Source organism: Photinus pyralis, unplaced genomic scaffold, assembly GCF_008802855.1.
Source record: "Photinus pyralis isolate 1611_PpyrPB1 unplaced genomic scaffold, Ppyr1.3 Ppyr1.4_unclustered_Scaffold6073, whole genome shotgun sequence".
Taxonomy (NCBI): domain Eukaryota; kingdom Metazoa; phylum Arthropoda; class Insecta; order Coleoptera; family Lampyridae; genus Photinus; species Photinus pyralis.
The window spans coordinates 21144-45541 of NW_022171892.1; the positions used below are offsets into that span (position 1 = coordinate 21144).

Genomic DNA, 24398 nt, shown 5'->3' on the forward strand with positions numbered 1-24398 from the left:
TTGCTGGTAGCTCAAATGAGGACGAAACAGTCGTCTCGAACCCGAAAGATGAAGCATGTGTACATGAGGCGTGGTTGAAAAGGGAAATGGAGGGAGAATTTTCACTACGCACCTATTCACACGAGGATAGCAACAAAAATTGTTCCTACTAGTTACAATTTCGGTTAACTGTTGTTGCACTTACCCTTAATTAATCAAAATTTTTCTGAAGCTCACTGTTTGTTTGTTGTCTTTTGAAGGGAGATTCATAGCATATTGCACCTCACAGGTCATACTTTTTTCTAACTCGGTACTGTCGCAGTGCGAACGAGATTCCTTTGACATTTTTTTTAAAATTTTATTGTCTCATAGGCTAATTATTTGGGTACATCCCACTTCTGATGTAAAAATGCGATAGATATAGGATGGGGTGAGGTAGTGTGCTACCTTTACAGTTTACACGTTACACCCCTGAATTTTCAACTGGTATGAAGTCTCCTACATGTGAAGACCGCGTGCCCTTGCGCATCCCTGGTGAATGAAAGCTGATGCTTTTAGCAAACCACAGTAACACGCTTTATGTTCACCCTACTTGAAGTAGGTAGTCAATTTATTTTTTTCGATGACGTGGAATTTCAGAACTGTAAATTACTGGGAGTTGCAAAAAGAAAATAAGTCTAGGGCAAGGGTCCATTTACTACGTAGGCCCCCATGGCAGGCCCAAAGTATTGCTCAAAAGTAATACAGTGGATTTTCATAAAAAAATGTCCAAATATTGGTACAAATTATGTAATGCACATGTAATACATACAGGGTCATTCTTGAAGAGCGTCAGTTAGAAAGATATGGAGAACCTTTGAAAATGAAACTGTACTTATAAATCCTATATGGGTTTTGACCACAGAGTTGTATATACAACCCTGTGGTTTTGGCACATGATGAATTGAACTAAAATATTTTCAAGATGGCGCTACTTCCGCAAATATCGAAAGTAGCCATCAACTTTGTTATTTTAAATAGGGACCCCCTATGTTTTCTACATTTTCGGATTCTACGTAGAATTTGGAGTACAACGATACCCCACTTGGCCCTTTCCTCCAAGGGCTTCGTCGATATTAAAGAAAAAATGAATTTGCAGAAGTAATTTTAAAAATTTATTATTCGAAAACGGTGAGAGATATTGCAAAAGTTTTCACTGCTTTATTAAGGAAAGATCGAATTTTCTTATGGTACCTATGCGTAACCGTCTAAAAAAGTGAGACTACGTCACTTTTTCAAAGCTCTCAACTTTTAAATATCCATAACCACATTTTTTTAAATAGCCCCTTCATTGTTGTTTTCCTTTTTCCGAGACCTTTAATTTGATAGAATATGTCAAAGGCTGCTACAAACCGTTTCCGAAATATTGCATATTTTAATTACTTCTTGTAACAAATTGATACAAAAATTAAGTATCTTTGTACTCCAAATTCGACATAGAATCCGAAAATGTAGAAAATAATAGGGGGCCCCTATTTAAAATAACAAAGTTGATGGCTACTTCCGATATTTGCGGAAGTGGCGCCATCTTGAAAATATTTTAGTTCAATTCATCATGCGCCAAAAAAAACTTTAGCTTCATTTTCAAAGGTTCTCCATATCTTTCTAACTGACGCTCGTTAAGAATGACCCTGTATAGATTTGAACTATGCTTGGTTTGGGGGCTGTTTTAAGAGTAATTATATAGCAGGGGTGGTCAAACTTTTGACCTGTAACGTCTTACTTGTGTTCACAAAAAAAAACTTGAGATCGACTGTAAGCTGGGAGTTTACAAGAGAGAAATAAAATACTGTTGTAAGAATAAATATTTACTAAAAATGGTTTCAAAATTAGAAATTATTTGTTCATTTTTGGGTAGATGTTTTACACTGCATATTCTCCACAATATTTTCTTATTAGGGAGAGTACTGCAATGCACAAACAAGATGAATGGGAGTCTGTTAAATGGGAACGATGATTGGTTTTTCTTTTTCTAGCATAGAATTGTACACCAACAAAGATAGGTAGAACGAAAAAATGATGTCACTATAAAGCTACCTTCCCTAGACACGAGAACTTCAGTTTACAAAAATCTGTGCTACTAAACATCTTTCAGAAATATGACTTACCCTTATTGTTACCTTTGTATGTTGTGATCTTTTTTCTAATCAATTCATTTATCATCCGAGGGCTACCTTATTCAAGGTTGTTTTATTAGAAAGGTTGTCTGGTAACTCTAAACCAATAGAATGCTTGCATTTTGAAGGCGGGAAAACGTCATCCAGAATTCACATTTAAAATTGCTCATAGGTTACAATGCTAATAAAAGGGGTAAAAAATTTAGTTTTTGCAGTATATTTTTGGATTTACGAGTATATGGGTATATTATATTAGGGTGGATCTTATATTGGAAATCTTGGATGTTTATCGACCTCAACCTTTGAAAGCAAGCAAAGTATTGAAAAAATGAGTGTTGTGCGTAAGCTATTTTACATTGCACGAGGACTTGTGAAAATGTAATCAAATTAATTTTAGAGGTGGAAATGGATAAAATTCCGCGATCTACAAAATAGGAACCACCCCTATGTATCAATACCTAGGCTTTGAGAATTAAAACTCTAAACATTCTTTAGCAGATGACGCCAAATAAAATGCTTTTGCGTTTTATGGAATATGTATATTTATAGTATGTACAAAATGGTAACCGAGGTGCACACGGTGAGCTCTGTCGTTGGGGTGAGCCCAGATGCAGGTCTTCTGACTGATGGAGTGTGGCGCGAGGGTCGAGCTGGCAAGGCGACCTGGTTCTGCAGGTGGAAAAGCTTTTTGTTTCTTGAAGTGCAGTCGAAGCAGAAATTGCGTTGCACTTTGCAGAGTTCGTGGCTCTGCTTTTAAACGTTTGCGGCCAGGGACGCTAAGCTTTCATCCGTTGGCCGTTTTGACCAATGGGAGCCCAGTACATTTTAGTTTGGTGCCGGATGTGAAACATTTTCTTACCCATTCTTTAAGAAAGGTAGGGTCCTTGGGAAACGTAAAAACTGAGATTTTATTTACACCAGGATGAGGAATTTTAGTGTTACCGCCACTCATCTAAAAAAATACTTAATTATAACATACAAAAGTGCATATAATTGATGAACTAACCTTTCAATCACGGCTATGAAAACCCACAGAATTCACAAACTAAATGTCTTTATATTGCACCAAACAGGTATCTACAGCTAATATATGTCCTTATGCACTTCAAAATTCAACAAATTTTAAACAAATAAACTATAACTCAAGAAAAATAAGCACCCGCGCGACTACAAACAACGTTGAACGTCAATGTCTGAATTCTCGATGACGTATACATTCCGTCCCTCCCGCTTCCGCCCATATAGTTACCAGATAACCTTTGAAATAAAATAACCTTGTACCTTATTTACCCGGTCGACCTCTTGACCACCCTTGTTATATAGTATAGAATCTGTATTTCGTAAAATAACTGCATGCTGAGGAAAATTTATTTAGATTAAATAAAGCTTTATTGCAAACACATTACATTGAGATATTTATCAAAAGTGGTAAATTTAAATTAATGGTTAAACGAAGTGCGTGAAAAAATACTAGGCAGCTTGAATGTTATTACATCATAGGTCGGCCCATGCCTCTTCCAGGTGGAGGTGCATCGCCGGATTTTTGATTTTTAATGGTTTCATCCACAGAAAGTATCAAGCATGTTGCTTCGCAGGCTGCTGTTAAGGCGTTAACTTTAACAATTGCAGGTTCCCAAATGCATGCGACAAAATTGTCGCTAATATCCTCATTGTTGATGTCAACACCATACCAACAATTGCCCTGAGCATGTTTTTGTCTCAATTTGTTCAGAATATTCGTGGCATCGAAACCGGCATTGTCGCACAATTGCCTCGGAATAATCTCAAGAGCCTTTGCGATTGCCCCAATTAATAGTTGTTCCTTTCCAGCAATTGTACGGGAGTGATCTCGTAACATACGCGAGAGTTCCATCTCAATCGCGCCCCCACCGGCCACGATTGCGTCGTTCTTAATAGTCCTACGCACAATCATAATCGCATCATGTAAAGAGCGTTCAGTTTCTTCTAAAAATTGTTCGGCTCCGCCTCGTAGGATCATAGTGCAAGTTTTAGCATTTGGACACCCTTTAAATATGTTGTAGCGTTCTCCTCCTATTTGACACTCTTCAAATTCTGCACAACGTCCAAGGACTTTGTCATTCAGATCATGCACTGTTGATAATACTGCTCCTCCGCACGCTTTCATTGTACGTCTCAAATCATCCTCTTGAACGCGTCCGGCGCAAAACATGTCACTGAAATACAAAACAATAAATTACTATTCCCAATTAATCTTATACACTGTTCAAACGTGCAATAGTTATTTACATTATTAGTGCGGGATCAGTTATTTTGCAGATGTGTGCGAATCAAGCAAATACTGTTCACGCACGTAACATGTATTCTATTTTTTGCACGGATTAGTTAAATCGAATTTATATAAATTCAAATCCTTTTCGCGAGATTTTTGCGACATTATAATTCTATTGAAAAAATCAAGTCCTCTATGCCGATAAAGTAGAAATCTAGAAATTTAAAATGTCAATTTATTGTTCAAAACTTCTGGTTTAAGCTTATTTTTTACTCTTCCATCATAACGGGCGATCAAAAATGAGTTGCTGTCTAGTCGCCTTTGGAAGTTCAATTTAAGTATGATTTCCCATGCAAACAAAAATTCCAAAGGTGACACGACAGCAACTCATTTTTGATCGCATTGTACTACTTATTAATTTATGATCCGCACTAAATAGATAATTTCGTTGAATTTTTAGGCACTAGTGCGCGAAAGTAGATAGTTAATTATAAAATTGACGTTCCCGACGTTCGTGTTCTATTGGGAAAACGCGATTTAAAACGACGGAGTGCAAAAAACTATTTTTAAGACCAACACTTTTGTTGTGGAGAGCACATGGTATACCTGGTAGCATACAGAATATAACCACGTAACATACAACTACATAAAAAAAGATTGGGAGGTAGAGGTGGCATTTCAATAACAAATAATTATAAGCAAGCTATGGAATTATTAAGAAATACATTGCAAACTTGAATAATACAAGGTCGATTCCCAAATGAAATACAAATGTTTAGTATCCCTCTTCTTTTTAAGTAGCAACACACTCGCCCACCTACTTAATAGTTTATACAGGGCGTTACAAATTGTTGGTTAAATGGAGACAAAGTTGCACATTTTAATTCTGAATAATTTGTTAAAATGAAATTTAAAAAATTACTCTTACTTTCGGAGATATCTGAAGACGAAAAAAGCAATTTTCGCTTTTATTTTTTGATGACTTGATTATTTGGAAAAACCAAAAGCTGTTTCTCTTTTCTGGGCTACATAACAAAATAATATTACTTTTCCGACACTTGCTGTGTCTGAGAGTACTTGCTGAGAGAAATTGCTTTTTACAACTTACTTATATGTAAACGTTAGCGTAAGTTACTCTCAGAAGTACTATCCTGTATAAACTACCCTTTATTGTTATCTCTATTGTTTGTTGTCAAAGGCAAGGCACACTTGTTATTTTCCAATGCATACTCTTCAAATTTGAAAGAAACTTCAAAAGACACTTTACCATTTATGAACAGTGCACTCAAAACGTCAAAATTCGAAATAAAATTTTAATTGTCATTTGTTACTTAATAGATGGTATTATAATCTAGAAAATAGCAACATAATATCTTACCGATCTGCAAAATATTGTGTGGCAACGTCTCCAATCGGAAGTTTTGACAACACCACCTGTGCCCCCGACTCATGGATCTTAGCGAGTTTATTATATAAAATATTCCATTCTGCATCGACAATTTTTTGATATTCACTAACATTGTCGATGCGAATTTCAGCATTATCTCTTTCAGCTTTTAGCTCCAACTCTATATTCAAAAGAGCAATTTTGCAATTTTTATATGTTTTCGGTTGCATTTCAAAACCAGCATATGAGAATGTTTTCTTAAAAGCAACCCCGGCGACCAGCTGTGAATCTTCTAAAGCTCCCCCTTGCACTTTTTTAATTCCAATCATGTTAAGAGGCAAAAGATCGTCCAAAAGAAGCACCGCATCCACGACCATTTTTGAGAAAAACTCTTTTTGTTGGTGGATTAACTTAGAGCTTAAAGCAGTAGCAGCACATTTCTCGAGTAAGGAACGAAATTCAACCGCATTCGATTTACTGATTTTTACGGCTAGTTCGTTAATTTTCTCCAAGCATAGTTGTAAGGAGCGACGGACTGATCTAATGATCACTCTCGGGTGGACACCCTCTTCTACAAACGGCTTAATTTGTTTTAAGAATTCTCCTGCCAATAACACAACGCTCGTTGTACCGTCACCAACTTCAACGTCTTGAGATTTTGCAATGTCAACTAATGTTTTTGCTGCAGGATGAACAATATCTAACAACTTCATGATGGTTGCACCATCATTAGATATTGTAGTTTTCCCATTGTTATCAACAATGAGCTTGTCCATACCACGAGGACCCAATGTTGTTTGTACTGCTTCGACGACCGATTGACAGGCATTTATATTTGATATAAGCTGTGGCTTTCCTTGAGAGGTATCTGTTCCTTCTTTTAGGAGAACGATTTGTGGTTGCTAGCAAACAAAAATGAGGAAAGTATAAACATGTGATTCTTAACCTCAAAAAAAACATTTCAGTGGTATTTAGAAGCGACTGTAAATAAGTTAAGGATAAAAAAGACATACTTACCATCATGTTTACAGCTTAATATTGTATTTATCCCACACCTAAGAATTCTTTTTCAATTTTAACTTAAAGATGTGCTCTAAATGCTCAAAGTTGCCGGATGAGAGATACACCTCACTGAAATTAGCTGACAGTCGTCGTACGATGCCAACTTGAAGAAAATATAGTAGCATTAGTAATTTTTATAGCGTTTTCGATTGGCAAAACTCGTACTGCACGAGTGTTGCACGAGAAACTGAAGAAATCCATGTGAAAATTGCTCTCAATGGAACATAAATATTCGTAAATATTTGCTGGCATTTGTCCATAACCTCATTTTAGATTTGTATTTATACAATGATTTAGGTAATCGACAAATCTGTATTCTAAAAAATGACTGAAACGATTTCACTATTATTTATGATAAACAATGAGGAATATAAATTTGAAATTCCTGTAAAGAACCAATTTTTGGCGTTCACTTTAAAGAGTAAATGCAACTTTTTGTAAAGTAGAAATTATATGGCTAGTTCATCATCTTCGCTATCGCTAGATGACAACAAAAAACTCTCCAACGCAAGAAACAAATTCAAATTGGCGCACTTTTATTTTGAAAATTTGCTCCACGAGCTCTCCGACCTCNCCATTGCCCTTCGCAGAGTAGTCCGGCTGGACGCCGCATGTCCGGCGTAGCCGCGTAGAGGAGGCCGGCGGGAATTTGCCAGCCGCGCGGCGTCCCGCCGGATGTTGTGTGAAAAAACTCATCTACACTACTCCCATAGCCCAACGCCGTATCAGGCGAGCGCCGTACGGCGCGCGCCGGATCGTGTGAAAGAGCACTAACAGTTCGTATAGGAAGTTAGCAATTAATGATAGTTCGGTGCGTGAGACTCTTTCCTTTTCTTAAGCGTGAGGGTGTGATTGTCAACTTTTTAAGGTTATTTTATAACTTTGTGGACTGTTGTCTAAGCTTTGGGGTGTGTGGTGACAATTTCTTTGCTTTGCAAGGCACGTACTTTGTGTCACAAATTCCTAATAAATTTGTATTAAGATGGTCCATGTACAGAAAAAAAAGCGCGTGTCCAAGAAATCCAAATTGTCTTGGAGAAAACATGTTGATATTACTGATTTGGAGCACTACTTGGAAGACAAATGGCTACAGGAACGTTTAGGGTAGGTACATAACATTATCAGTGGTGTAGCAAAGATAATTGATTGTAACACCAATTACATATCGGAGTTTCTCTCTAAAACATAAACCTCTCGTCAGGAAACATTGCCGGTCACAGAAGACCTGATCCCGGTCTACAATCTGTGTTTTTCTAAAGATGTGAGCGACTTCCGGGATAGGATCGTGCCAATGTTGAACGAAAAGTCTTTTCGCTCAACATTGGCACGATCCTATTCCGGAAGTCGCTCGCATCTTAAAAAAAACATAGATTGTAAATCGACACAAGGTGTGCTGTGACCGGCGATCTTTCCTGGCGAGAGTTATATTTACCCTGTCTCATATACTTTAACTGAAGATAATCTATTTTCAGAACACCCGCAACTGAGAAATCTAATGAAGAGTTGTTCTTGGTTGATGCCACACCTGAAACAAAAAAGGTTGTTACATCTAAGCAAAAACGTCGTCTATTACTAAGAGAAAAGGCTCCTAAATGTTTTTCTATTTTGCAACCGCACAGTGCAGTTCCTGCTCCAATGACAAAAAAGTATGTTTTGTTTGTTTTCTATCTAATGCATCAATTTAAATTTGTAGGAACCAAAAAAATGGAAAGACGACGTTGGAGTCTCTAATTGAAAAGAAGTTAAAAAAACATGCACACAAATTCCAAAAAATTCCCACGTATAGTAGAGGAAAAGTGCGGCGATTAAGTAAATTAAAGAGTGAACAACGTAAAGTTAGTTTTAATTCTAACGTGTGGAATTGTGAAGGTAGCGATTAAGTCGGTTTTGTAAGTATACAGTTTGTTGCTTTGTAGCGCTTAATCAAGTTGAGGGCGAATGGATTAAAGATGATACAAAGGAACATACTTTGCACGGTACCAGCCAATATCGCAAATCGGCTCCCCAGTCTATTCTCACCAGACCCAGTATCTTGCCTTCAATTGAGATACCACATCCTGGAACATCGTACAATCCTGATTTTAAGGATCATCAAAAGCTTCTAGAAGAGGTGGCCAAAAGAGAAGAAAAAATAATGAAAGACGAGAGACATTTGGAACGGGTTACTACGGGAATGTTTAGTAAGGTTACCGAATCCGAAAGAGATGTGAGTATTTATCTAAGCCATAGTGTAAAGAATAGAATAGTGAGAGAATTTCTATGGACTTTTTAAAAACGTCCAATTTGTACAGTGTCTGATTCAAAATTCAATTGAACTTACCTGTGAAGGTAGATCGTTATTATATGAGGTTTGCAGTCTGAAGATGTAATCGAGGATGTAATGCATTATGTCGGCCCTTTCAGTGCTCTTGCAACAAGTTTTATAATAAAAAGAAAACTCAATTACCCAGCCCCCTCTCCCTTTAATGTAGATTATTTTTGTATGTAACAGTTCTCACACTAAACCCAGTGGTCGAATTGGGGGAGTATGCGGGGGTATGGCGTACCACCACTTTTTTATAAATAATTAAAACGTACCCCCACATATACCATGAAACAAAAACGTACCCCGAAGTATATGAAGATTGTTGACCAAACATAAAAATTAAATTTCAGAATTTTTTCCCAAAAAAGGATTCTATCCAGCCGCAAAGTATCAAACAGATTATGTTTTGTAGCTGTAAATTAAAGGTATCTAGGTATGTACTACGTGCTTGGTAAATACAACAATTTTCTGCTTCTTAATACTTGTCGGTCTCATATTTAAAATCGTCACTGTCAGTGGCTTTTGCATATTTTTTGTATTAGTAAAATGACTCCTCTCCCGCGTACTATAAACTGTACTTTTGTGTACCTGTACATAGTAATAAGTTATTTAGCCTGCTCAAGTGACCGCTGAAAATTTTATTAGCAAATTACGGCGTACATATTTCTTTTAATTTGTAACGAAGTGAAAGTTGCTGTCAAATTTTTTTACTGTGATAGTTGTGATACTTCGACGAGTACACAAATTTATGAAATCTTAAATGTCAATTTCAAAATAAATAAATATTTTTATATTTCTGTTCGACAATGTTTTGCCCCCCCCCCTCCTCTACATTCGTTCGACAACAGGATTTGGCACCGATCAGACGTACCCCTGCTTTTTTTAGCCTCTTCGACCACTGACTAAACCGCATAGTTTTCTAAATACTTAAGAAAAACTGACCAAAACTACTAAGTTACCAACTTTATATAAATAAGAATAACTATAGCTCCACCCATTTGACTCACTCTCAAAGGCAGATATTTTACTGCACAGATATTTCAACGTTACAATTCTCTGCTAAATCTCCTCGTATTCTATTCGAAATAAAGAATATTTCCTTAGTTAGCTTTTAGTTTGGCCACACATATTTTATATGTAAATTCGTACATTACTGAACGAAATTAATTATTGGATGTGTATTGCATAACGCACAAATATTAAAGAAGCGAAAAAAGCATGTGTATTTATTGGCATTGCTATAAATTAAAACAAAATTTGCTATTCATCTGAAAATAAACCAATTTTTCGCTATAAATGATATCTGGCTAATTACGACAATTTTACATATGCGTTTTCCGTCCTCGTTTGAGATTAACTATTCTCGCGATCGTTTATAATTTATAATTTTATATTGCTGCCTGTCTGTTCCTCTGTTCGTGTGCGCGATAACTTTGTTTAGAAACGTCCGGCCGCTTTGAAAATTGGTTATGTTCCTGAGGGTAACAGAAAGGTTATTATTTTCAGACACGTAGGAAAACAAATCAAAAAGTTGTAGCTCCAAAACTCCCCATACCTCCAACAAAAAGTTTTTTTTAAATAATATTTATTAGAACATATGAAGCTCCTTATCTTATTTTTTTACGTTTAAATTTCTCATTAAACCCGATTTATTGGAATGGACACTTACAACTTTTTACCATTTCTTACAAACCACCAAAATTAAAAGACAACTAAGTACACAAGAAGTAACCGATATAAAACAATTAATAAATGATTACATATTCAGTAACTAAAGAAGGTATTCGTTGCATGATGCAAGTTTCTTGATAGGTATCTGAATTTTATGTACCTAATAATAATGCGCAGGTATAATATCAACATTCAAAAGTAAAAAAACGATTTATAAAAGGTGTATTTCCACGTTAGCAGTCTTTTTTGCGAAAAAAATAGTTACCCACCACCCCAATTGGTTTTTAGTTTCGGGAAAATCCGCCCACATTTTTGAAACAAAGTGCACCAAGAGAGTCCTATACTACAAAAATTACAAGCCCAATGTAAATTACAAATAATGAAAAAATATATAATTTCGCACCTCGTTTCGCACATCTTGCTGCCCCCAGAAAGTGGCACCCTGGTATTCACAGTTAAAATGTCAGAAAGAAAAAGTCGTCTACAAGTATAATGAAAATTATAGGTATCCTCGTTTCCCATCTATAACTTTGTTTTAATTTCGGAAAAAATCGGCTACAAATGAGATAGCACTGCGCAATCCTCTTTTTTCACACGGTTTTCAATTTGATTTTATAAGAAGCATCTTACGCGAAATTTCAGAAGAAGTAGTTCACATACATACCTAATGTAGGTTTGCGCATGCGCAATAATTTTTTGCGCGTTTTTAGTCGGCCTATTTAGATACAATGTATTTTTTGGTGTGTATTTAATGCCTTTATTCTTTCTCTTATAATTTTAGAAAACGGATAGATACGGATGTTCAAAAACTAAATGTAACAATAGTATAAAATTTGTAATCAAATTAAACCAATACCGAACCAAATGGCAAAAAAGTAGAACATTAGATTTGAAAGCGACGCAGCTTTCGTATGGACGGATGGACCCACGAAGGGGCGCACAAAGTGGCCACAGTAGTTTTTTTTTAATTTTTGTAGACTTGCGCTAACATCTTGGCTCTGCGTACGTCCAATTCATTTTCGGACACACGTTTTCAATTTTCTTTTACAAGAAGCATCTTCTGTTAAAATTGCAGAAAAATTGGTCCCTAAATAAAAAAGTTGAATTTGCGCATGTGCAATCTATTCTTTTTAATAATAATAATGTTTATTTACGCCTAGGGCAATTTACAATATAATATACTATAATAATAAATAATCGTAGCTAACAACTACGTGTACCTAAGTAGATGACACGAAATAATTAAATTTAAATATTGATATAATAACACGTAACGTCATTCAGTTAAAAGTATTATAGTATTCCATTTGAAAATCGGGAGAGATACACTAAATAAATCGATTTTATCATTAAAATTGTTCAATAACTCCAACAATCGATTTCGAGGACTGTTACGAAGGTAAAGAGTTCGATTAAGTCTCATGTAAAGAAGCCTCGAAGATCGAACGAATCTTTGAGGAACATTAAAGTAAATGTCAGACAAGATAGTATGACAGTTTATGTGGCCGTTTAATAACTTAAAGCCGAACTGTAGGGTAAGTAGTGTTCTTCGATTTTCTAACCGCATGATATTGAGATATAGTCTTACGTCATTGGTTCTTTCAAACACGATTCCTGCCAAAGAGAGCTTATATTTTAACAATAGAAGAAAATAGGATTGCACTCTTTCCAATCTATCGATATGTGTGGTAAGATAGGGAGACCATATTATACAGCAATAATCAAGATTCGATCGAACTAATGAGTAGTATAGGGTGCGTAATGTGCATGGATTAGAAAAACTTTTGCATTGCCTGTTGATAAACCCAATCATTTTGGTAGTTTTAGATACAATGTGATCATAATGCAATCGAAATGTAAGCTTGGAATCCAAGATCACACCTAAATCACGAACAGAATCCACGCAATCAATCAGCTGACCGTACAGATAGTAACTTTGCAAAGTTGGAGAGTTCCTTCTGGAAAAACAGATCACGTGACACTTTTCAACATTTAATTTCGTGTCATTTTCAACCACCCACTTTTCAAGTCGCACTAAATCAGATTGTAGCAAACTCATGTCTCGGTCTGCAATAGGTCTATATATCTTCAGATCGTCCGCAAATAAGACATGTTTAGACACAAACACAGATGATATATCGTTTATAAAAATCAAAAATAGTACTGGACGAAGATGGGATCCTTGAGGAACACCCGAACTCACTTCAATTGGATTGGACCACTTATCACTTATCTTCACCTGTGCTTTCCGATTGCATAAGTAGTTCTGGAGCAGAATCAAAGCAGTTCCGCTAACACCATATTTTTTTAGCTTAAATATTAATAAGTCGTGGTTAACTTTATCGAAGGCCTTAGCGAAGTCCGTGTAAACCGCGTGAACATCAAGTCCACGGTCCAGTGAGACGAAAATGTCATTGGTGTAACCGAACAAGTTGGTTTCAGCTGATCTGCCTTTGCTAAATCCGTGTTGGTATTGAGTAATTATAGTCGAAAAAGCATCCGTTAATTGAGGAGCAACAATCGCCTCCAATAATTTCGGAATAGCAGAGAGAATTGCTATAGGTCTATAATTAGAGATTTCATTCTTAGCACCACTTTTATGTATTGGAACTATGAATTTTTCCACACAGAAGGAACACATCCACTTTTTAAAATAGACGAGAACAACAGAAACATAGGTAAATAGATAGATTCGGCACAACATTTTAAAAATCTAGGAAGTATTCCGTCAGGGCCGCCACTCCCGTTCTCTTTGGTACGTATGAGATGGTTGAAAATCTGTTCAGCAGAAATTGTGAAACAATTCAGTGTTACCTCAGTTTTATATACAGGGTGGTGCCTAGCGCAACGCAGCGTAGGGATTTCAATGGTAATTTCTTTATAGTCAATTACTAGCTCCCCTAGTTATTTTAGAGCAAAAGTCTAAATACGTTTTTTTTAGAGAAACAAATACTGCATCTGTTCATACTTTTAGTTATAATTTTCCATTTTTCAAAACCGTAGAAATCGACAAAATAAAAAATTACATTTTTATAAATCAGTGATGCTTTGAAATCTTTAACATACAACTAGTGCATCGCATCTAAGTTATCGTTGTTTGACGGCGAACGATTTTCATATTTAATTCTGTTTCAACTAACCGACGCAATAAAAGGCATCTTAGGGTAATGTTTTTGTAGAGAATGTATGCTGCATCTGCATCAGATACTATTTGTTTATCATTTTCCGGAATCAGAGTACCTACATAATCGAAGATGGTTTTGAAAAACGGAAAATTATAACTAAAAGTATGAACAGATGCAGTATTTTTTTCTCTAAAAAAAACGTATTTAGACTTTTGCTCTAAAATAACTAGGGGAGCTAGTAATTGACTATAAAGAAATTACCATTGAAATCCCTATGCTGCGTCGCGCTAGACACCACCCTGTATACCTACGCTCATATTAGTTATATAAAAACCACCATCTGTTAAAATTTCGTAAAAATGCGGCACATGCACAATCCTTTTTTAACAACCCAAATGTCGAAAAAAGTAGAATTTAAGGTAAGCATATAGTAGCGATACAGCTGTAAGGGCAGATACACAAACGGGCGGGCGGACAGATCGGCGAACAAAGTGACCAGACATTTTTGTATTTTTACGAAAATGCACTAAAAAAGGCGGCCCGTAGTTTTATAACAACGTGCCTAATCAACAATTATAAATTGTTAGATTACATTACAGCCAACAGTGTTGAATTATAGGTACTACATAGGAAAAGATTTGTTCTATAAGTGATTATTTATTTGTGTTGGATGAAAGTACCCATAGCCATAGGTATATTCATAATTAATCACACCGCATTATCTATTGATAATGTGAGGTAGGTAGATATAAATTTAAAAAACATCTTTAGAAATTGAGATTTTATTAATTTGCTCATTTCCTTTGTTTATAAAAATGTAATAAAAGGAAAAATTGTCCAACATTCTCTCTACAATTGCCTATGCCTTAACGTGTCGAGTTTCCCTTTTAACTTTACTACTGTGTGGTATTAAATTCTGCAATTACACGAAAGTTTGCAAAGCAATTTTTCGGAACGCAGATAAAATTTTATAAAATTGGAGACACAGAGGCATGTGGTTAGTTAAGTAAAATCTATTCCAAAATTTTGACGCCAATATCTTTACTGGTTCCAAAGTTATGCGCTAAGAACGATTTGGTTACTTTAGCATACAATATTTTTGTCGAATGAAACTACCTCGATTTTTTAGCGCATTTTTGAAAAAAATACGCTATTATATTCGTTATTGCTGGCAGGCCGGCTGTCCGCGTTAGATCTCCACAACTACAATAGCTAGAGACTTCAAATTTTCACTAAAAGCTTTCTGCTATAGTGTAGATGTGCAGGCACTAGTCTATTTTGAGTTAGATTACTTGTGAGATGGATAATTGAAGAAAATAATTTCGATATGGGTTTCGGAGGTGCTATAATTTTACCGTTAGATAGCGCTACTAGTATAAAAACTTATTATTTACCTTGTGATTTGTTTTACAAAATGAAGACGTACCGTCAATTGAAATTAAATAAAATTAATTATTTAACGCAGCCAAAATTACTCGTGAGATCGATAATTTTAAACTTCTCTAATAAAATACTGACCTGCATTACCAAAAATGCGCTTTAATCATGCATATGCTGATTTACAACTTGTTTACTTATTTTTCCCAGTATCACTTATTGTCCCGACATCGTATGCGACTTGTTTTTTTCGAAAATTTGAATAATAATTTTCACTACAGCAGAGCCTTAAGCCATCTCACTATTCTATTATTTGCTGGATGTTAAACTAATTTTATGATGGAATGATAGATAGGCACCTACTGACATTCTTTATTTTACTTTTAGAATAACTGGTTGGTTGAAATGAGTCAAGGACTACAAAAGGAAGAGGCTGAAAATTCTGACAATGAATACAAATCCATTAATCCACCTGTCAAAAATAAGAAAAAAGACTTGAAACAGAGACGGAAACAGCGAGAACATAGTAAGCTTCTAAGTGCTATACAAATGGCCAAGAAAGCCAAGAAAAAAATTACTGACATACATAATTTGAGAAATATGATGCAAGAAATTAAAAAACAAACTGATAAAGCGGAGATATTAAAATCGAAACGACTCAAGAAGAAAGAATACACACAACTTGAACCAAAACGGTTGGCCAGACGTAAGTTCGAGTCGGAAGAAATTGAATTTAACGCCCCGCGCGATATTTCGGGCAATCTTAGAACTGTAAAAAAAGAGGGTAGTATTTTACTGGATCGTTTTAAGAGTTTTGAAAGGCGCAACATACTGCGCCCGTCATCAAAGAGCAACTCAAAGAAAGGCAAATTTAAGAAGTTTACTAAATCTGATCATAAAGACGATTGGAAAACAACAGTCGCCAGGCCGAGTTTGTCATAACCATAAGAAATATTTATGTTCGATGTTTCACTTAAATAAAGTAGTGATCGAAATTTTTACTACTTTTATTTGTAATTTATTTTAAAAAACAAGAAATCATGTAAAATTGACAACATATCGTCTACTTTGTTAGGTATTTTTTTTTATAGTGTCTATACCTTGATTATAGATCAATCATTTTGTAATGACAATCATGACTATAGCAGTGATTTTTGGCAGAAAATTTTCGTACAATGGGTTTTGTCACTTTTTGATTTACTACATTCAAAGATCATACTACACTAGATAGACAGCGCTGTATAAATTTTAGACTCTCATAATTTGTCCCGCCAAATAAGTCGACTGCATCCTCCAGCGGCTATGTTTTTATGAGAATAGTACAAACTACCTGGCGGGGTAAGAAGACGCGCGAAATGGCAAAGCACAGTTATTTTTAGAATAAAGGGCTATTGTATGGGATATCAGTGTCATTTCTCAGCGCAACCTTGTGTTGTGTTGTATTCACATCTTGTTTTAAATTAAATTTTTTATCGTAACACAACGAAGTTGAGGTAAAGCTTATGTGCTCGTGTTTCCGTCTGTCCGTCCATCCGTTCCATCGAGATCTCGGCCCCTGGGCCACCTAGCGACTTCGGGTTTTCGCTAATTGATAGCCGTTATGGTCTATATTTGCCCATTTCGATCAGTTTCGTATTTTCCATATTTTGCGCAGACTGCGCAATGGCAACTTTCATATTTATGGAGATATTTCTTTGAAATTTTAACCACAGACGCTTCTAGTTCCGACTCACTTTAGCTGGACACAATTTTATTATGTAGGAGGCTAAGCGGGATATCTCGTTTATCCCAATCATAAAATGCTTAATTACAAGAAATCTAAATTAGATAAATGAGTGGTTACAATGTAAATATGCCTGGATAAGTAGGTGCATATTATCACAGATTTATAGTATACATATTTAAATATGTGATATTATATTTGAAGATTTGCTAAAGTATCGTAGATACGTGAAACTAAAAGTTTTCAGAAATTATGCTAAGAAAAAAGACGCTTTTGCAATTATTAATTTAATCCAAAAATCTGGAAAATGTATTGGTTAGCGCTGGTTAAAAAAAAGCAAAGGGAATATTGTGTACAACTTTCAAATTATTTCTTTCATTGTAACGTCCTGACTAATAGAATCTACCTCGTCTTGAATGACGCCCACTTACAAATGTAATTTTATCCCAATGATAGTGAGAAGTGTTCAGTAGGTCATGTTTATGTGTCTCGTGTTTAGACAATAATCACTCTTTGTATTTATGATGTGATTCGAACTCGTACGAAGACGGCTTCGGATGAATCAGTTACGTTCTTAATTTTGAAAGCCCCCTATAAATATTTTTATGGAACTACTTAAACGCGAAACAACTCTTGCATTGGCTATCTAGTGTAGTATGATCTTTGCTACATTGCATCAAAACAAATACAAATGTGCAATCAGAACGGAAGTGCAGTATCACACAGTTGTAAGTAGTGTAAAATTCGCGTAATATATTTATCTTTGCGAATATTCGGAAATTTATGGCAATATCCATATTTTATAAAATATACCATACTATTCAGACTATTCTATACTAATTACAACACGAAAACCAAATCAATGTTTTAATAAATTGATGTTTTTAATTACAATAAAACTCATCTGAGGTTTTGAATTGCTTATGTAACATGCATTAAAAAGAAAAATCTTTTCAGTTTCAGTTTATATGCCATGCCCATAACAAATACTGTACCTTCAAAACCAAACTAAAAATTCACACAAATTAAAGAAAACTTATTAACGTTCGCGTAATCTCATGAAAATGGAAGTTGGTCGATTAAAAACGTATAAACTGGAAAGTTCGGAAGAATGTTTCGTAAAGTCCTCAAGAATTATTTGCTTAAATTTCCGGTGGGTGAATATTCGTTCTTAGCAATGCGAGCATTACCGGAAATTCGCTTGGAAATATTCGTGCCTCACCACACTAACTGTAAGTGGTGTAGCCAGTATTTTACGTCAAAGATTTATCCTAACAACTTACATGCCTAGTATGGTTTTTCTGTTTAAGTAATTTGAAATTGTATTGACATTTAGTATTAAAGTTTTGCAATAACAAAACAATAAAAAGTGGAAATCTTAGGAAAAAATAAGAGAAGTGTGGTGGAAAGTTTTGCTCTAAAAAATATTCAAAACTGGGAACCTGTGCAATACATTTTTTGCATACTTCTCAAAATGTGCGAAGAATAAATGTTACAGTTTAACAAAATATTTTTCGTTTCATATGTAGGTACGCTATCTTGGATGTTGTATTTTAAGAAAGATGACCGTTCTGTAGGCTAATGGACATGTAGCGATGTGAGAATTAAAAATTGTATTCAAATAAAGGAACGCTTTTATGTGTAGATAGTTTATATAATGCACTTACAGACATAGAGAGTAACAGACGTTTAAATGTAGACGAAATCACGTTTTAAATATGAATTTCTGTACTCACTTGAAATCATAATATGTATTCAACACAGATAAATGGACACATCAAAAATCGACATATGGAATATCGGTTCGGCTTTGGAATATTCACCCGGTATATGTATATTACTTTCTCATTACCGTTGGTGCGTTTTCACGCTCATGCAATTTGCGCAAATTGACTTGTGCATGCCAATTTGTGCAAGTAAATTGGTGCATGAAAACGAAAATTATTTACTTGCGCAAGCCAGAAAATTTGGTTTGAGTAAAATCTGGATGGTCAGATATTTTGCATGTGGTTGATGCAAATGCATGAACGTGTAACGACACACCAATTGGACGCATGCGTAGAGGGTGAAAACAGAATTGTTGTTCCGAGTGCACATGGTTTGTTGTACGTTGTTTTGTTTGTGATAATAATGTCAAAGAAAGAAAAAGAGTTCGTGATACAGGTTATTGAGCTTTATAAATCCTTTCCTTGTCTTCTGCGATCTTCTTCTTTTTTGTCTTTTAGCACTTTGAACTTTTTAATTAAACAAACACCAACTATTGCTATTAATTCCTCTTCGTAGTCCATCGTTTACAATGATAATCTGAACTGTACTGTAGACAAATTTGTGCACCAAACTTGAACCGTGAAAATGGATGCATGAGTTCAGTGAATTTGCACAAATTGGCATGCACAATTCAATTTACGCAAATTGCATGAGTGTGAAAACGCACCATTACGGCGTAACATAATCTGCGGTAATACTTCTTTTTTTATCTGAGTAATGAATATTTTGTTATAAGCTGTGCCCGGTTCCCCAGTAGACCAAAGTCTTGCATATCCAAACGAAGCAGGCATCATTGCGAATTCCCTATCGCCTTTTGTACGCAATTCAATATTTACTGCTAACAAGTTACAGGGTCTCTTTTTTTCCCCTCCAAGGCGTCGACATCCTTGGTCATTGGCCTTTTTTTTTACTTATACCGCCATCGCCAATCATCACTACTCTAGGTATGTGTAATATGTTAGTTAAATCATGTTGAATAAGTTATTTCCTTTCAGAAAATCTAGCACTCTCCTACTCCCGCAAGTTCTCCTGTAGGTCTGGTGATATTTGCAACGCTGTTCTTGTTTGGACAAAATTTGGACACGTACATACGATATGGACGACCGTTATCCGTTCACCACAATGACACGTCGGAGGAGGTTCTCCGCGAAGTATATAAGCGTGGGTGAGTCCAGTATGTCCTATCCGCAGCCTTTGTATTTTCACGCGTTCAGTTCGTGTTAGCTTAAAGCTGGATTCACATGAATACGAAATCCGATGATACTGTAATCCGAAAGACGTATGATTGATCAACAATTTCAAATGTCAAGCAAATTTGAAATTGTTGACCAATCATTCGCCTTTCGGATTACAGTATCGTCGGATTGCGTATGCATGTGAATCCAGCTTAAGTGGCGGAATCCATTCCGCCGTCCTTCCCACGGCCAGCCTCAGGGCTGCTTTAAGATCCGTGGGTCTTAGGTCCTGGACGTCTACTCGGGTTCCTCTTGTTGCACGTTTTGCTGCCGCATCAACCAGTTCATTTCCTTGTATTCCTACATGACTGGGTATCCACGCAAATTCCACTACCTTACCGGACTTCGTCACAGTTGTGTACATTGCTTGGATTCTCAGAATAAGAGGATCACGGGGAAAAATGGCCCGTATCCCGGCCATAACACTGAGGCTATCGCAAACAATCAGAAACATGTGTCCTCTATTTATTAGACAATACAGCAGAGCCTGCCACAATGTATACAGTTCTGCTCCGTATACAGTTGTCATAGGCGGAAGTGTCCACTCGTGTGACGTGTAGTCCACGGATACAGCGCATCCTACTTCTGATTCTGTGCGTCATGGCGTAATAATTCTTATTAGGCCATGCTGTGCGTGATCCATCAGTGTAGATGATGGTTGAGTCCCGATGCTCCATAAAGGCAAGAAAGTTGCTTCTGTATATTGTTAATGGGGTATCCTCTTTAACGTATTCCGCCAGTTTTAAGGTTTTCATTTTCGGGATCATCCAAGGTGGAACTTCGCCTTGTCCAAATGGTAATACGGACGGTGTCTTTCTTTAACTTATTTAATTCAAAACATAATTCAACGATTTAAAAACGAATTTGCAAATTAGGTTTCACATTAATTTGCAAAACCAATGCATAAAATAGAACCAATCCAAATTCTGCCGACGCTCATCCTTAAAACATTATTTTTTGCGTATCATCAAACCAGTAGGCTGTGAAAGACGAGTAGGTACACAAGAAGTAATTCACATTTTACAGTTTTATCACAATTCGAATGATTTTTACATGTAAACAATACAGAAAAATGCAAATTAGAGGATGCGCATAAAAGAGAAAGGATGAAAGATTCCATAAAAAAATTTAAAATTGTATCGGCCCATTGAAAACTGAAGAAGACATAAACGCAAAACAAAAATAAAATTATTATATTATGATATTCCCATCGTATTAAGTTACAATAACACAGTAAGGTAGGCAATATGCATACGAGGGCAGATTTGGTCTTAGACTTTTAAAGAAAGGGGACTGATAATAATCCTATCAAAGGCAATGCTGCGCGTTGAAACCTGGGGCGGCCATATTTTCGGAGCCAAAGTTTGTTTAATTTTTTATTTTCGTGATTATATGTGATCCTTAAGTCTCGAAATGTGCGATTAAAAACATTATTGGACAATGGTACATTGTAGTGCACGGAAGTGATAGCCAAAAAAAACACGAAAGTATATCGTTTCACAGGTATAAATTATAGGTTAGTTTTCGGTGAAATAACAAACAAATGTGGGCTTCACTTTACGATCATTATTATCACTCCTCACTATTTCCTTTTCTAAGGATTTGGTACACGCGCTTCCCATAATAACAGTCGGAGTGCCGCCACCGTTGTGAATTCACCTTGACTGTGATGTATCACTTACGTTACACAACGCGCAGGTTATCTGCCAAAAACGTCATTTTGCCTATACTAAATAACGTAAAAGCTCTAGCACCTGAGCCTACGAAATCTTGACAATTAAACTGCGCAATGTCAACTTCCGTATTTAATCATATATTTTGTTGAAATTTTAACCATAAATACTTCTGGTGAAGGCAAATATACCGCATATAGTAAAAATCAGTTATGCGCATGCGCAGACTGCACAATGGCAACTTTCTTATTTATGGAGATATTTCTTTGAAATTTTAACCAAAGTTGCTTTTATGCCCGTTTGCACCGACAAATTTAAGCCGAGCTTAGCTTAAACGTAGCTTAAAATCCATGGCAACCATTGCCTCAATAATCGTTGCCATGGAGTTTAAGCTACGCTTAAGTTAAGGTCCACTTAAATTTGTCGGTGCAAACGGGCATTAGTGTAAGCAAACTTATCGCATATTGTTAACATCAGATTAATGCGCGCATGCGCAGGATGAGCAATATAAACTGTTATTTATCGAGATATCTTTTTGAAATTTTAATCACAGATGCTTCTGTTAAAGAGAAACATAACTGATATTGCAAAAATTAGATAGTGCAAACTTCTTTATTTATCAATATTTCTTTGAAATTTTAACCATAGATGCTTCTAGTAAAGAAAAACATATCACATGTAGTAAAAATCAAATCCACGCATGCGCAGACTGCAAAATGCCAACGCTTCTAGTAAAACAAACATCGCATACCTATAGCATAAATTAACTGTGCTCATCGCGCGACGCCAACTTTTTTATTTATTTTAACCATATATACCTCTAGTAAAGAAAATCACAGCGCACATATCTATGGCCTTTTGGGAAGTAGGTACTGATCATTCATGAAAAATGCGCTGAAGTTCTCGCCTTAGGGCGAAAACCTTTTTACTTGTTTGATTATACTTAGTCTATTCTATGGGCTCAGAAAGAAAGCAAGTGATGTGCAAACGAAATGCGCTTCTATCTTTTCTTTATTCGTAGATCTTTACAAATTTACAAATCTTTACAAATGTTCCAGCAACAAAGTCTTAAATTTGCAAAAAAATTCTAAAAATACAAATCAACTAAATCTAATTGAGTAGGTACTTTATTTGTTTAGATACCTATTTTTTGTCTTGGTAGCGTTTCCAAAACTTAAAAACATTTGGTGGATTGCCAAAGAGGCTTCTAATTGTAACAACTTGTATAATTCCAATTATTGCTATAAGTATAATATTCCTAATTGAAACTTGATCAACTAAATTACGATGTGCTATTTGCACATGTATATCGCTGGACATCGTTGCGCCAAGGTGGTGTTGCCATTCTACGATTTCATTTAATTGCTCAAATAGCCTTTGGGTAATATCACTAATATGTTTAACTTTTACGTCGTAGATCTCTTTATCCGGTACTCCTGTCACTGGATTCTCATCATCACTCCAACTGATGCGATTCTTGATAGTGCTATTTCTTCTTATGGTTAGATCAAAAAATACCTTTTTTACATTTATATAACTAAAACGGTTATCCAAGCAAAGTTTGTAGTCACCTGATTGTAGAGCCACTATCTCGATATTGTTTTCCAATTTTTTTTCATAGTTATATACCGTATTTCCTCCTGGTTCAGCTACTTTTAATGATATATCTAGTAAACCGTTGTCTCCACCATCAATCACATGGTAGAATAAGTTTACTATATCTTCTACTTGGGCATGTTGGTAGAAACACGCCTCTTTGCCGGGTTCAACATAAGTCGTGAATATCTCACGCGAAAAACTTGCGACTTCTTTAAACCAAAAGGTAGCCAGAAATAACTGTAAAGAAATGTGTACCATATTAACTTGATTTATCACAGTTTAGCTCTTATTAATCCGGTGTTTTCTTTTTAGAGCATGTCTTGAAAATGAAAACAATGATGTGTCCTATTTAGTTAAAGGAACACATATATTAAGTACATACCTATATGCTTATCTCAAAATTGATATAAAGATTGATAATTTTTTTTCAAGTGAGATACGTACGTGTAACATTTAACGTGATTTGTTTTCATCACTATCTACCCACACATTTTCAATTCGGCAAGGTTTTTTTCATGTTTTTCCAAGTCAAGGGTTTATAGCATTTCTCTACCTCATAGGTACACTTCGGCATTGAATACATTTTTTATTCAATGACTCTGGACGAGTGCCCCTGAAAATTTAAAATCCATCTAAATGAACACCACAGCATTTACAGACAAAACTACCTAACCTGTGTATGAGTAACGAAGAAAGTAGGACCCCTTACTCTAGCTACGTTGTGTTTAAAAAAAATGTGCCAAATTCGTAACACAACACCTTCCTAGCTCAAACCAAAAATCACGCTTTTGGAAGATGATCTTCCAAAAATCGTAAGCGTAGGGAAAAAACAAAATATCACAAAAAAGTATAGGTTTCTATTAGAAAAAATTAAGTTGCCCTACATTTCACCCTTAAGGGACAGTTACGTGAAAAAGTGCATAGCATAATATGAAGAATATTTTATATAAATCATTTCTTATAACCCCGCTAGTTTCCGCAATAATCGACTGTCTCAAGAGATATGTGACACCCTGTATGTAATTAATTAAGTGACATTTAAATATAAGATGACGAAACTGGTAGTCGCAAAGTTTACCGCGCACAAT

General features: G+C 35.6%; 3 protein-coding genes across 3 annotated transcripts; 1 reads left to right on the forward strand and 2 right to left on the reverse strand.

Moving 5' to 3' along the window:
- Positions 1-3485: 3485 nt before the first annotated feature.
- LOC116182591 (T-complex protein 1 subunit eta) lies at positions 3486-6938 on the reverse strand. Its single transcript, XM_031503131.1, has 3 exons — positions 6791-6938; positions 5765-6675; positions 3486-4330 (listed from the first exon to the last, which is right to left on the reverse strand). The coding sequence occupies exons 1-3, from the start codon at positions 6794-6796 to the stop codon at positions 3625-3627; spliced, it is 1623 nt and encodes a 540-aa protein (XP_031358991.1). The 5' UTR covers positions 6797-6938; the 3' UTR covers positions 3486-3624.
- A 716-nt stretch (positions 6939-7654) lies between these two features.
- Positions 7655-16317, forward strand: LOC116182592 (ribosome biogenesis protein NOP53-like). Its single transcript, XM_031503132.1, has 5 exons — positions 7655-7939; positions 8308-8481; positions 8529-8704; positions 8752-9041; positions 15701-16317. The coding sequence occupies exons 1-5, from the start codon at positions 7818-7820 to the stop codon at positions 16253-16255; spliced, it is 1317 nt and encodes a 438-aa protein (XP_031358992.1). The 5' UTR covers positions 7655-7817; the 3' UTR covers positions 16256-16317.
- A 6537-nt stretch (positions 16318-22854) lies between these two features.
- LOC116182586 (transmembrane emp24 domain-containing protein 5-like) lies at positions 22855-23568 on the reverse strand. The gene has a single exon (XM_031503125.1). It carries the CDS (start codon positions 23566-23568, stop codon positions 22855-22857), a length of 714 nt encoding a protein of 237 aa, XP_031358985.1.
- Positions 23569-24398: the final 830 nt, after the last annotated feature.

Bases quoted from the DNA above. Each gene is read 5' to 3' on its own strand.
- LOC116182591 (XM_031503131.1), bottom strand. The intron at 4,331-5,764 runs GTAAGATATTAT...TTTGTATTTCAG, and splicing joins ACACAATATTTTGCAGATCG to TGACATGTTTTGCGCCGGAC.
- LOC116182586 (XM_031503125.1), bottom strand. From the start codon at position 23,568: ATGGTACACATTTCTTTACAGTTATTTCTGGCTACCTTTTGGTTTAAA.
- LOC116182592 (XM_031503132.1), top strand. From the start codon at position 7,818: ATGGTCCATGTACAGAAAAAAAAGCGCGTGTCCAAGAAATCCAAATTG. The intron at 8,705-8,751 runs GTAGCGATTAAG...GTTGCTTTGTAG, and splicing joins TAACGTGTGGAATTGTGAAG to CGCTTAATCAAGTTGAGGGC. The intron at 9,042-15,700 runs GTGAGTATTTAT...TTTTACTTTTAG, and splicing joins TTACCGAATCCGAAAGAGAT to AATAACTGGTTGGTTGAAAT.